Source organism: Umbelopsis ramanniana (genome assembly GCF_025399195.1).
Source record: "Umbelopsis ramanniana AG unplaced genomic scaffold K450scaffold_15, whole genome shotgun sequence".
Taxonomy (NCBI): domain Eukaryota; kingdom Fungi; phylum Mucoromycota; class Umbelopsidomycetes; order Umbelopsidales; family Umbelopsidaceae; genus Umbelopsis; species Umbelopsis ramanniana.
Window position 1 is genome coordinate 147,314 of NW_026252101.1, and position 11,004 is coordinate 158,317.

At 42.5% G+C, this 11,004-nt stretch overlaps 6 protein-coding genes across 6 annotated transcripts; 3 read left to right on the plus strand and 3 right to left on the minus strand.

The window, feature by feature from the left end:
• The first annotated feature begins 836 nt into the window (after positions 1-836).
• K450DRAFT_232650 (uncharacterized protein) lies at positions 837-1,267 on the plus strand. Its single transcript, XM_051587632.1, has one exon. It carries the CDS (start codon positions 1,008-1,010, stop codon positions 1,245-1,247), a length of 240 nt encoding a protein of 79 aa, XP_051446360.1. The 5' UTR covers positions 837-1,007; the 3' UTR covers positions 1,248-1,267.
• Positions 1,268-2,059: 792 nt separating this feature from the next.
• K450DRAFT_270221 (uncharacterized protein) lies at positions 2,060-2,869 on the minus strand (the record flags this gene model as incomplete). The annotated part of the gene is made up of 3 exons (XM_051592955.1): positions 2,060-2,304; positions 2,381-2,443; positions 2,527-2,869. 3 exons carry the CDS (start codon positions 2,867-2,869, stop codon positions 2,060-2,062), a joined length of 651 nt encoding a protein of 216 aa, XP_051446361.1.
• Positions 2,510-4,664, plus strand: K450DRAFT_232659 (uncharacterized protein). Its single transcript, XM_051587633.1, has 8 exons — positions 2,510-3,196; positions 3,265-3,304; positions 3,400-3,491; positions 3,579-3,730; positions 3,792-3,986; positions 4,055-4,181; positions 4,255-4,361; positions 4,425-4,664. The coding sequence occupies exons 1-8, from the start codon at positions 2,985-2,987 to the stop codon at positions 4,550-4,552; spliced, it is 1,053 nt and encodes a 350-aa protein (XP_051446362.1). The 5' UTR covers positions 2,510-2,984; the 3' UTR covers positions 4,553-4,664.
• On the minus strand, positions 4,600-7,220 carry K450DRAFT_232665 (uncharacterized protein; the record flags this gene model as incomplete). The annotated part of the gene is made up of 6 exons (XM_051587634.1): positions 4,600-5,420; positions 5,486-5,586; positions 5,659-6,351; positions 6,421-6,568; positions 6,782-7,018; positions 7,097-7,220. Coding segments are annotated over 6 exons (1,948 nt in total), but the record flags the coding sequence as incomplete, so codon positions are not given.
• A 92-nt stretch (positions 7,221-7,312) lies between these two features.
• On the plus strand, positions 7,313-8,902 carry K450DRAFT_232669 (uncharacterized protein). The gene is made up of 7 exons (XM_051587635.1): positions 7,313-7,495; positions 7,559-7,645; positions 7,711-7,781; positions 7,859-8,036; positions 8,105-8,248; positions 8,318-8,659; positions 8,734-8,902. The coding sequence occupies exons 1-7, from the start codon at positions 7,358-7,360 to the stop codon at positions 8,809-8,811; spliced, it is 1,038 nt and encodes a 345-aa protein (XP_051446364.1). The 5' UTR covers positions 7,313-7,357; the 3' UTR covers positions 8,812-8,902.
• A 161-nt stretch (positions 8,903-9,063) lies between these two features.
• K450DRAFT_270225 (uncharacterized protein) lies at positions 9,064-10,990 on the minus strand (the record flags this gene model as incomplete). Its single annotated transcript, XM_051592956.1, has 10 exons — positions 9,064-9,327; positions 9,393-9,461; positions 9,523-9,660; positions 9,729-9,884; positions 9,946-10,008; positions 10,072-10,191; positions 10,254-10,295; positions 10,374-10,441; positions 10,521-10,846; positions 10,917-10,990. 10 exons carry the CDS (start codon positions 10,988-10,990, stop codon positions 9,064-9,066), a joined length of 1,320 nt encoding a protein of 439 aa, XP_051446365.1.
• Positions 10,991-11,004: the final 14 nt, after the last annotated feature.

Here is an 11,004-nt window from a genome sequence, read left to right on the forward strand (position 1 = left end):
TAATTTGCAAAGACACAAAAAGGTAGGGCGATCTTTGCCACAAGGGAATGGCATTTCTCCAGTGAGCCACGGTTGCATCATCATCACCCCCAACATTTATTTTCTATATACCATTTTTTCTTCCTTCTCCAGAAATCGATAGTGCGAAAAGAAACTTTCAAACCTGCATCTAGACTTATCAACAAAAGCGCCTAAATTATTTTACGTTTTTCACTTCGTAGAGGTCATCTCAACAACAGTATCGATTGATCTGTCAAAAACGCAAATAATGATGTCGTGTAATGTTTCAGATCCAAAGATCAACTTTTGTGAGAAAAGCATCTATGTACATTAGTGTAAAAATGAAGAGGAGAGAGTTTCCGAGCAGATGTTGATATTTGGTGAGAGACACACATACATCACGCCGTGTAAATAATAATAATAAATAAAATCTATGGGCTTTTTACCTAGAGTACAAACCGCTTAAGGAAAATCCGATGGTAGGGCACAGACTGGACATATAATACCACGACAGTAGAAACAGCGCAAAGAGAAAGGGGTGAGGTTATAAAGACGTTAGAAACATCTGGGCGCACACGAAGCAGATATGTAGAGGCAGGAGCTGAGTTAGAGGCATTTTTTTTATTTTGGAGTGGGACTGGAAGTTAATACGGGAAGCAGGGCGGTTGCACGGTTCCGAGCACGACCTAAAAAAAAAAAAAGAGAAAGGAGAGGACGATCGCCCAAATCATCGCGAAACAACACCGACCATGGCTCAGATTAACTTGACGCTCCACAAAGCCATCACATACTCCATTGGAAGAAGCACCCCATCATATGAATGTTGACGGGCAGGGCCGACCAACATTCGAGCAAAAATGAAAAACATCCAAACTAAGGACTGCTAACGAAACCTTACAAAAATATGATACTTCATTTTAACAGTGACACTTACCTGTCCAGGGTTGCTAACTTGCCGTAGCTGTCATGACTATTTGAAAAGATATCTCTAGTCGGCCATATTGGTCATGACTTGGCTTGGCTTGTCCAGACCTTGCCCTGTCCTTGCCTCGCCTCGCCTCACCCTATCTTGTTCTGCCCAGCCGGAATCTCGGAACTACCATTGCTGTTTAGCGACATCTGTGCGAGATCGAGGACATGGGTTGCACATAGTGTGTGACATGCCAAAAGCGACTCTTTCTCTCCACTCCCTTTTTGTTCTATCACAAATTACTTGGACTCTAGTTTTTTTTTTTGGACAAGCCTAATGACTTTCTTAGCCATAAACCTCCTAAATAAACCCCAAGACATTTATGATAATGGTAGCAAAAATGATATTCCTTTGTATGCATGTGTTCACAAGATATGCCTGTCAGTGAAATGCGATTACAAATTTGGGTGGCTTTATTAGAACGTCTGTCATATCGAAGATATCGAATGGGGATGAAAAAGATCGGTCATACCAGTAGGCGACCGTGTGCAATCGATACATTCTTGTCTAATTTCAGCTTGCGTGGGATACAGTCAAATACCATATGGTTCTACACAAGGTAAACAGTCATTTTCTCATTCTTTTCAATTGGTGGTGGCGTGATGATATCGCATAGTCTATTTACCTTTGGGCCAGCGATGTTTATTGTCCCATCTCACCGAAAGAACCGTTACCAAATTGGATCCATTGCGCCGAAAGTCTTTTCGCAAGATGTCTCTAACTAGGAAAAAGGGCAGCCTATGTCACTTTTAATGACCATGTGTTAATCGGACGGGGCGGGTTGCTTTATTTTTTATTAAGTTGTGAGTGTGGGTGTACACGCGTTGCCTTTATAGTGCGCCATTGCATTTCATAATCGCATACATCTCGTTTAAATGGAACTTTCTGGGCTGCAGAGCGTATGATTGCTGAGCCATTTTACTAAGCTGAGCATTATCAAATGCCCTAATACGGCCATTTAATGCCATTATCACTTCATGCGTTATAGTGGATGGAAAGGTCATTAGGTGGATATCAGTCACGGTAAGGAATATCAAAGTGTACAATGAGATACATAGATGGGGATGAAGCGAATTGGGAAGTAAGGTTTTAGGAAGCTAGAATGATAGCAAACATAGCAACAAGAGCAGCAAGCAGTAGCGATGATCCTAGAATGACAGCTCCTCTACTGGCAGGAAATTGTCCCTTAATCATCGCATGTTGTGAATGAAAATATCGAGCGTTGGCAAAGTATAAAAAGGTTATACTAAATAAGACGAACGTTGCTCCAAAAGCTCTTCCAATTTGGCGAGCATTCGGTTGCGTTGAATTAAGTTGAAACAACTGTGTGATAGCTATTGGCACGGCAGGTTAGGAGTGTGAGAAGCTTGTACTACAAGTAACCATAATATTTGGGAACACACTGCTTACCAACGCCGACTGTGATCAGTGAAAGGGAAGTACGTACCCAAGCTAAGAATGTCCTTTCGTTCGCTGGGAACCACCGATTAGCCATGATTGCAAAAAAGACCGACAATCGATATCAGTCCGGCCCTCTGTGGGAATATGAGACTCACCTAAATGATCTCGAGCTACACTGGACTTATTCTCCAGAATTTTCGATGTTGAAACTTTAGCGTAACTATCGTACAAGCCATGCCAAATGGTACGGGTAGGTTTAGACTGTTGCTCTATGAACTTTTTGTGAGCATCATCTCGCTGCTGTTGAGTCAATGTGCGGAACAGTGATGGTGGCTCCCAAGCATTCGCTCGATGGGCATTCTCCTCTGAATTAAGGGTAGTATCTACTTCCAAGGGTTCCGGAGCCGATTCATTATGATTTCTATTCTTTATTGAATTTGACGGTTGTGATTCGCTATCGGTAGCTGCTTCTTCTGATCCACGCTGAATGTTTGACATTGGTAGGCAAGGGAAGGGGGCCCAAAACTCCGAATTTCGTTGATTCTTGGTACTGACGTGATACTCTTACCAAGCTCTGACTGAGCAGAAATTGAGCTACAATTTTTTCCACAGTATGTTTTTGTACCGCTTCCGTTTGAAACCCTTGCCTTTACCTTTACCTTTTCACAAACCACTTTTCGTACAAATTACCAAAATGTCTACCACCTCCACTGCTCAGGCAAATATTAGACAATGGGCCTCTAAGGATGGAGAGTTCCGTCGTCAAGTATCCTCGTTCCGTGATAGCGTTAGTAGAGACCCGAACGCGCAGTTTGCAGCAGAGCCGTATGTGTTTACAGCCGAAATTCTTACGGCATGGAATGTTTTGATGACTGAAAAACTGCTTATTATAGAAACCGTTATCACCTATACATCTCTTGGGCTTGTCCTTGGGTAAGTGGGATGCTAAGTCAGCGCTTTGTAAGGGCTGACCGAGCAATTTGGTTGTCCGCCGTAAGCTGCGAATATTGACTCTGTTTGCATAACAGGCTCACCGAACCGCCATCGTTCGACAGCTGAAGGGCTTAGATAAGATTATCGGCCTCTCTGTCGTGGACTTCTTGATGCTTGATAAGGGATGGTGAGTGTTGCTTAAGTTACTGCTCATGGATTTGACATTCAAAGGGGTTATTCCCACTGACCTTTTGTTTTCATGCAACGTGTACAGGAAATTTTCAACCAGTGAAGAGACCCCTGGCGCCATTCCTGATACTGTCAACAATGCCCAGTATATCCGCGAAGTTTACTTCAAGGCTAACCCGAACTATGATGCACGCTTTACTGTTCCTGTTCTGTGGGATAAGAAACTCAACACCATAGGTACGTCGTTGCTTTTGTATAATGAAGTGGCTAGTGTATACTTATAAAGTTTCATCGGTAGTCAACAATGAAAGCTCGGAAATCATCAGGATGTTCAACGAAGAATTCAATGATCTGATCGATAACGAAGAGCAGAAAAAACTGAACTACTATCCTGAGAATTTGAGAGGCGAAATCGATGAAATCAACGAATGGATTTATGACACCGTTAACAACGGTGTGTACAAATCTGGATTTGCAACCACTCAAGCTGCATGTAAGCATGGGATAAGGTGTGGTAAGACAACCCGCATGTCAAAGACTGACTTAGGTTTGTTCGTTTAGATGAGAGAAATGTTTATCCCCTTTTCGAGTCCTTGGACAGAATCGAGAAGATCCTATCTACGAATGAATGGTTGGTCGGTGGAGTTTTAACCGAAGCAGACATCAGACTGTGGACAACCATCGTGAGGTAATCGGGATTGCAGACGCATGCATCAGACTGTCAAAACGTCGCAGTTTATTAACGCACTTTCTGTCGTTAGATTTGATCCTGTGTACGTTGGTCACTTCAAGTGTAACCTCAAAACCATCGAAAAGGACTACCCGAACATCCTTCGCTGGGCTCGCCAACTTTACCAAATCCCTGGTGGTACGTAGCATATGTTTAGTATGTCAAAAGGGAGCACTGTCAAATAACACTCTTCACTTCTAGCTGCTAGCACTGTGCACATGGACCATATCAAAGGACATTATTACAGAAGTCACACTCAGATCAACCCCACCGGTGTCGTTCCCGTTAGCAATGGACCAGATTTATCAAAACCTATCATCAAATCCTAGATTTGGGCCATGCCGATCAACGACACACTTTTATCTTGTTATCGCGTACAATAAATAGTTATTGTGTTTTTATTTTGTCTTCCATATTTGAACCATGTCTATCGAGACAGGAAAATACACAAACACCACATTTTGCCTTGTAAGCATGTGCTTGTCAGATGAAGGTGGGTGGGTTGAGATTTGGATTATTTACAAATTTAGTATCCCTTTCGCTGTTGATTTTTCATTCGTCTTTCCTTTTGCTCAAATAGTTAGGAGGAGGTCGGAAACCGTGGGGACGGGGGTAGTTAAATCCTGGAGGCGGAGGTGGAGGAGGCCAAAGCATCGCCATAGGTCCATTCGCGGGGTTGCCCATTGGCAAAGGTCTCATTTGCGGTGGCATTCCTGCTGGTGGCCATGGTCCATTGTTATCATTTTCACGTTGACGTTTGGGTCCTCGAACCGGAGGATTACCAGAATCCAGCTCACGTTTAAGGCCTTGGGCCATGGGAGGGCGTCCAAACTTTGGACCTTTCGGTGCAGCAATGGCAGCTTGCTCCCCTACTGGCTCAAGCGCTTGAGGTGGTCGATATTCTACATCAGGTTCTTCTATAGTCACCCTATCTCGGAATGGTGAGCCTTGGAACCCTCCGTAATACCCCGTCTTCAGATAACCTTTTTCAATATCAGTGTACGCCGAGAGCGGTACAATTGCTTCCCCAAGTTCATAGTTGAAATACATCTTGGGTCCAAACCCAGATGCCCAATTGACTTTGACTGTGAGTTTGTCCAATTGAAATGTATTCATTGTGCTTTTTATATGATCTAAAGCCTGCCTTCGATCGAACTTTAAAAACGCATTGACCAAATTATTTCTTGTTTTATGTACCTGAAAATTGCATTGACATGTTAATAGACATTCTTATATTGATGTATATCGATCCAGGCACTTACTACTACGCTGGAGACGTTTCCGTATTCCGCGAATCGTTCGCGAATTTGCTGTTTGGTCATGGCGTCCGGTAGTGGGCCAACAAACAATGTCCTAGTAAGAACTGAGAGATGGGATGAGTTAGCATACACCGACGTATAGAAGAGAAACATGATGTATATAGATGATACTGTACCTCTGATGGAACCTTCTGGCAGTGAAGGATCATCAAATACAAGACTATTTCCAAATGAACGGGTTTCTGGCTCTGGTTCTGGGTTTGTCTGGGCTACTTTGAGCTTGGCGGGGTGATCGAGCAACGATATGGGTGGGTTTGGCGGGCCGGGCTTGGTGCTTGGATGTGGGGGGCGAATGGAGCCGTGGTAATTATTTGGAGGACCATAGGCGTTGGGTATGGCCATCGGGGGTGGTACTACTTGGTTCTGATATTGAAGGGGAGCAGCTACCTGAGTACGTTCATTCCAAGCGCCATCCTCATTTTGATATGGAGAGTGTGGGAAATGAGGATTGCCTGGTGACATGTAACTCTGAACGTTGTCCGTAGGCACAGGCTTATCATGAGATGGGGTAACAAAAGAAAGCGATGTATTGTCAGGAACATTGTTATGAGACACAGAAGGACTATTTTGTTTCAATGTATCAAGCAAATTTGCTAGAGCAGCAGGCAACTCCGGGCCTGTATTTGCAGTAATCTTCTTTGAGCCGGAATCATCATCTTCATCACCATAATCGAAATCATCAAAATTTCGGGGAGCATCTTTTTCGTTCAATGAAGGTTGTTGCATGATGGGAGCGGTAGTATTAGGGTATTGGCCTTTGGCTATGTTTGCAAGAGTAGCTAATAGGGCGGTTGTATCATTCGTTGGAGCTGCATGTGAACATGAATGTTTTAGTTTGGTGCCAGCGTCAAGGCAAGAGAAAGAAAAAAAGTATGCACCTGTTGGCTGTAAGTCAGGCTGTGGAATATTGCGACCATCTCTCTTAGGTGATGATACAGCAGACAATCCTTTTGACAAGAAGTTCACAACCTTTTGCGAAAATATTCCGCTTCTACCCCAAATGTCGACCGTCTTTATCAGCTTCCCCTGTTATCAAATAATATCGCAAAGCAAAAGGATGCTAAAATCAGTATGTTTGAAGGAAAGAGAGAGAAATATTTGGCAACATGATTTTATATGAACGTTTTTTTGAAGTAATCCGCCTGTGTGCTGTCGAGCAAAACAACACGTTCGTTGTGTACCATCTGCCACCATGTCTACACTATCGCTTAAACAACACTTTGCATTGATAATGCCTACCTTATCCTTGTCGGAACAATTGTGAAAGATCCCGGTTGGATCAATACTATTAAACATGGCTTCGAATCTCTCTAGTATTTGTTTCGACGTCATTCCTTCTTCAGATTCACCTTTTTTCCTCCAAGTTGCGTGTGCACTTCTAGCAATGGCGTCAATAACATACATTCCCGCTAACTTGTAATCAAAAGACGAATTTCGTAGGAATCGTTCAATAGACTTGACAAAATCGTCGTATTGCTGTTACCGTGCAACGTAAATCAGCCACTGAGCTCATTAAAGGAGTCGTTCAATGTTGAAGGGGCCGTAATGCCTTACCTTTGGATGGGTCATAGCCTTATTCTTGAGTCCCTTGATCTTAGATTCTGATATAGGAAGCTTTGCCTCCATGAGTGCTTGCATGTCCTGCTCAAACTTGGCGGGTTCCCACGTCTCTGCCATGATGATGGAAAAGAATGAAATGGTAAATCTTTCGAAAGAGTCGTGACGGTTTCTTTTTTGTATGAAAATTAACCTGTAAAAAAATTAAACACCATAGCTTTAAACTTGACAATTTAACATTCAGCTGAAGTCATTCTAATGTCTGCTATCAAGACAGAGCCGGATATGGACATCCGCATGTCAAATGGTCTTGCCTCATCCTCTAACATAGTCGTGCCTGCGGGATTGAGTGAGACCGAGAAACAAGTGTACATAACCGCAGCCGAATATCCAGCTGTAAGTACCCTCCGGTCGATTCCTCAATGTAAACACGAAAAGAACTGACCATAGTTGCAATAGGGTGTCTCTGTTGGCGATGTTACCATCAAAATTGGCTCTATCCCAGCGAAAGATGTCATGGATGGTATTAACTCGTTATCCAAAAAGGTGGGTCTTTATTGATTTACTCTTCGAGCTCAACATTGGAACCCATATGCTAAACCGAAATTTAGAGCCTTTTAGAGTTTCAAATGATGGGAGATACACCATACGTCCGGGTTGTCCAGATGAAAGATTATGCTAAGTAAGTGTAGTAGATGAGATCTATGAAGACATGCGACCGATCATGGCCTAAACAACTCTCCATTTTGCTGTGTACAGAACCAGCGGGTTAGACAGTGAATCCAAGTTGATATACAGTCACATCAAAGAGGCCGGGAATGAGGGCATATGGACCAAGGATTTGAAGAAGCACACCAATTTACATCTTAACGTGGTCAATCGTTGCCTGAAAGTACTAGAGCAAAAGCAGCTTGTAAAAGCAGTCAAGCACGTCAAGGTAAATACAGCTTGGGATTTGTAACAATATGCCATGGATATGGGCCATTTTACTCACAAAGGTAACAGTGGCCGACGCGTAGATTTTATATGTTGTATGAACTTACTCCATCCAGCGAAGTCACTGGTGGAGCTTGGTACACTGATCAAGAGCTGGATACGGATTTCATCGATACTCTGGCCTCTGCATGCTACAAATATATATATTCCAGGGTACGTACCAACATGATTGCTGTATGAGACTTAGAAAAACCAGTACATCCACTTACTTTGCAATTGCAGAGTTTCCCAAGAGGTGATAGGAATGTCATATTTAAGGCAGATTACGGTCACTACCCATCAGCAGCCGAGGTCAAGCGATTCATACATGAAAAGAGAATTTCATCTGTCGAATTATCAACTACAGATATAATCTGTCTTTTGGACTTATTGATACACGACGATATGATTGAAAAGAAAATGCCATTTGCAGGCTTCATGGATGATGAGGGCGATTCCGACATGGAGAATGATAGTGGTGGTGTTGAATGGGTATACAAGGCTATTAACAGGAACGTTACTTCTACCACAGCCAGTGATGGTGGAATTGATGCTCTATCTGAAGTCCCTTGTGGAAAATGTCCAGTAAGTCTTCTGAATTCTATGGCTAATATTGCTTGATGCCGTCCATGTCTGATCAACCAAATTGTGCTTTATAGGTTTTCAAATTCTGCACTGCAGACGGTCCCATCTCTCCATCCAATTGCGAGTACTTCAACAAATGGCTCAACTTTTAGTTGTTTCTACAAGTCCCTCCCCATAATGTATATAATAGGTGCTATGATGAAATAAATGCTTTGAAAAATTTGCATACACTATTTACCCATCAACATAATAATACGAGAATGGATGGAATAGCAGCCAGGTTCGTAAGCATATTCGAGTCTTTTCAAACATCGAGCATGTGCAGTGTATGGACAAATATCTGAATTTAATATATGGAGGAAAAGCAATAAATTACAATGGATCTAGTTGGCTGTCTACAATATTTAGTGTTCAAATTCGTAGTGTGGGGAGTGGTCAGTTTCAATAAATTGCATTCTTGACTCTTTGGCCCCATACGCTGTAGGCGTGACCTCAATCAAGGTGTTTCTAGGAATGGGAATTCGAGGGATTTCATCTTCGGTCCTGTCAAAGAGATAAGCATATAGACATCTCAATACTGAATCGTGAGCGATGATCAAAACATCATTCTTTTCTCGTTCTAATTCCATAATGACTGATTCCAGGCGAACAGCTAAATCATGGTAAGACTGTATGGTTGTTGTCAGAATCACCAATATCATCGTCCATTGATTGTTCTTATATAATTGCCTACCTCAGCTCGAGGAAATCTGTGAGTGTATGGCTCCTTCTGAGCTTTGACAATCTCGTCAGGGAATTTCTCCTGCATCAAAATGTCAGATCGAAGGTAAAACACCAGCTTTTCAAAGCATTCACTTATTTACCTTGATTTCTTCAGGTGTCAATCCATCACATTCTCCAGGGTTTATCTGAGTTAAAGTAGTCTGTTGCCGGATAATGATTCCTTCTTCTGCAAAATGTAGCGCTGTTTGCTTTGAGCGTTTCCTTGCAGACGTCCATACCTTGAAAGCAATATTCTGTCAGCATCATCTGACATATGGTCTCCTTTAACAACCTCGTCTGACATTACATTCAATGGCCGTTTGTCTTCTTCTTTAGCATTAATTTGCCGCTGTCGAGCACGGTATGAAAGTAGGAAATCTTTGAGCGCTTCAGCGTATTCATGACCTTCTGGAGCCAAATCGGGATCTTCCTTATATCGCATGTCATTCATTGAAGGTCCAGGCTACGGGTATCGATTGACTTAGTCATATGTAGCACCACAGCTTGCAAAGATGCATACTTACCCTTGCAAAATAAATAGTCCTTGGTTGGATGTGCAAGTTCATCAGATAGAATACTAATCTAGACTATATGGAATTTTAGCAAATGTGTTGTTACTCACATTGATCGATGAGTCGTTTGATGCTAACCTGTAAATATCCATGAACATTGTTGACGATGATTTGCTCTCCAACATTCATCAGCTTGACAAACGGTTGGCTAAGGTCAGTCATTGTTTCGTACGTGGCCATATGTTGTTCGATTCGTTGCTATAATCAATTATGAATAAGAAAAATAATATCACACGTTTGCCTTTCCAGCCCACACGTACCTCAAAATCTTTAACAGCCTGTTCTGGATCCCAGCCAATATACTGCAAGGGTAGAATATATGTAAATAAACATGTTTCTGAATTTGTGTGTTATTAGGTACATTTGAGAGGCATACGTACATCTGGTGACGATATTTTCACACTTCTTATGTTGGCTTGGATAACTTCTGGCTTGTTACAGATAGATTCTAGAAATGAAAGAAGGTCAGTGTTGTAATACGCTTAAACAACGGCTGTCCGACGAATACGTAATGTAATGTCCATTACCGATAAATACAGGATGAATCTGCTCTTCATTGAGGCGATCAAAAATGTATTGTCTCCTTTCTGCGCTCTCACTATTTGCGTCATACACCGCTACCTGACCGCCATCCACTGTAATCCACTTGATGAGGTCTTCAAGGCAGTCGTTGGCAATCTTAATTCTGTCCGCTTTGGCAGACTTGTTATTTGGATCGAACCAGGAGTTGGGCATGCTTCCAAGTCGGTCTCTGCGGTAGTTACCAACGCTGAACACCTTGGTAGTTACACCTAGCCAACGCATGTACCGACATAGCGATCGAGCGACGTGAGTTTTCCCTCTTGCTGGCAATCTACACAATTTCAAAGAGGAAATATTTAGTATTAGGCTTCATAAGAGCAACTCATATATTTCATCCCTACCCAACCGTCACTATGGCTATGGCGCCAGCGTGGAAGAGTCTTCCTGAGTCTGTTTTGTATAACTGAGCGGCCATGGAGGATGTTACTA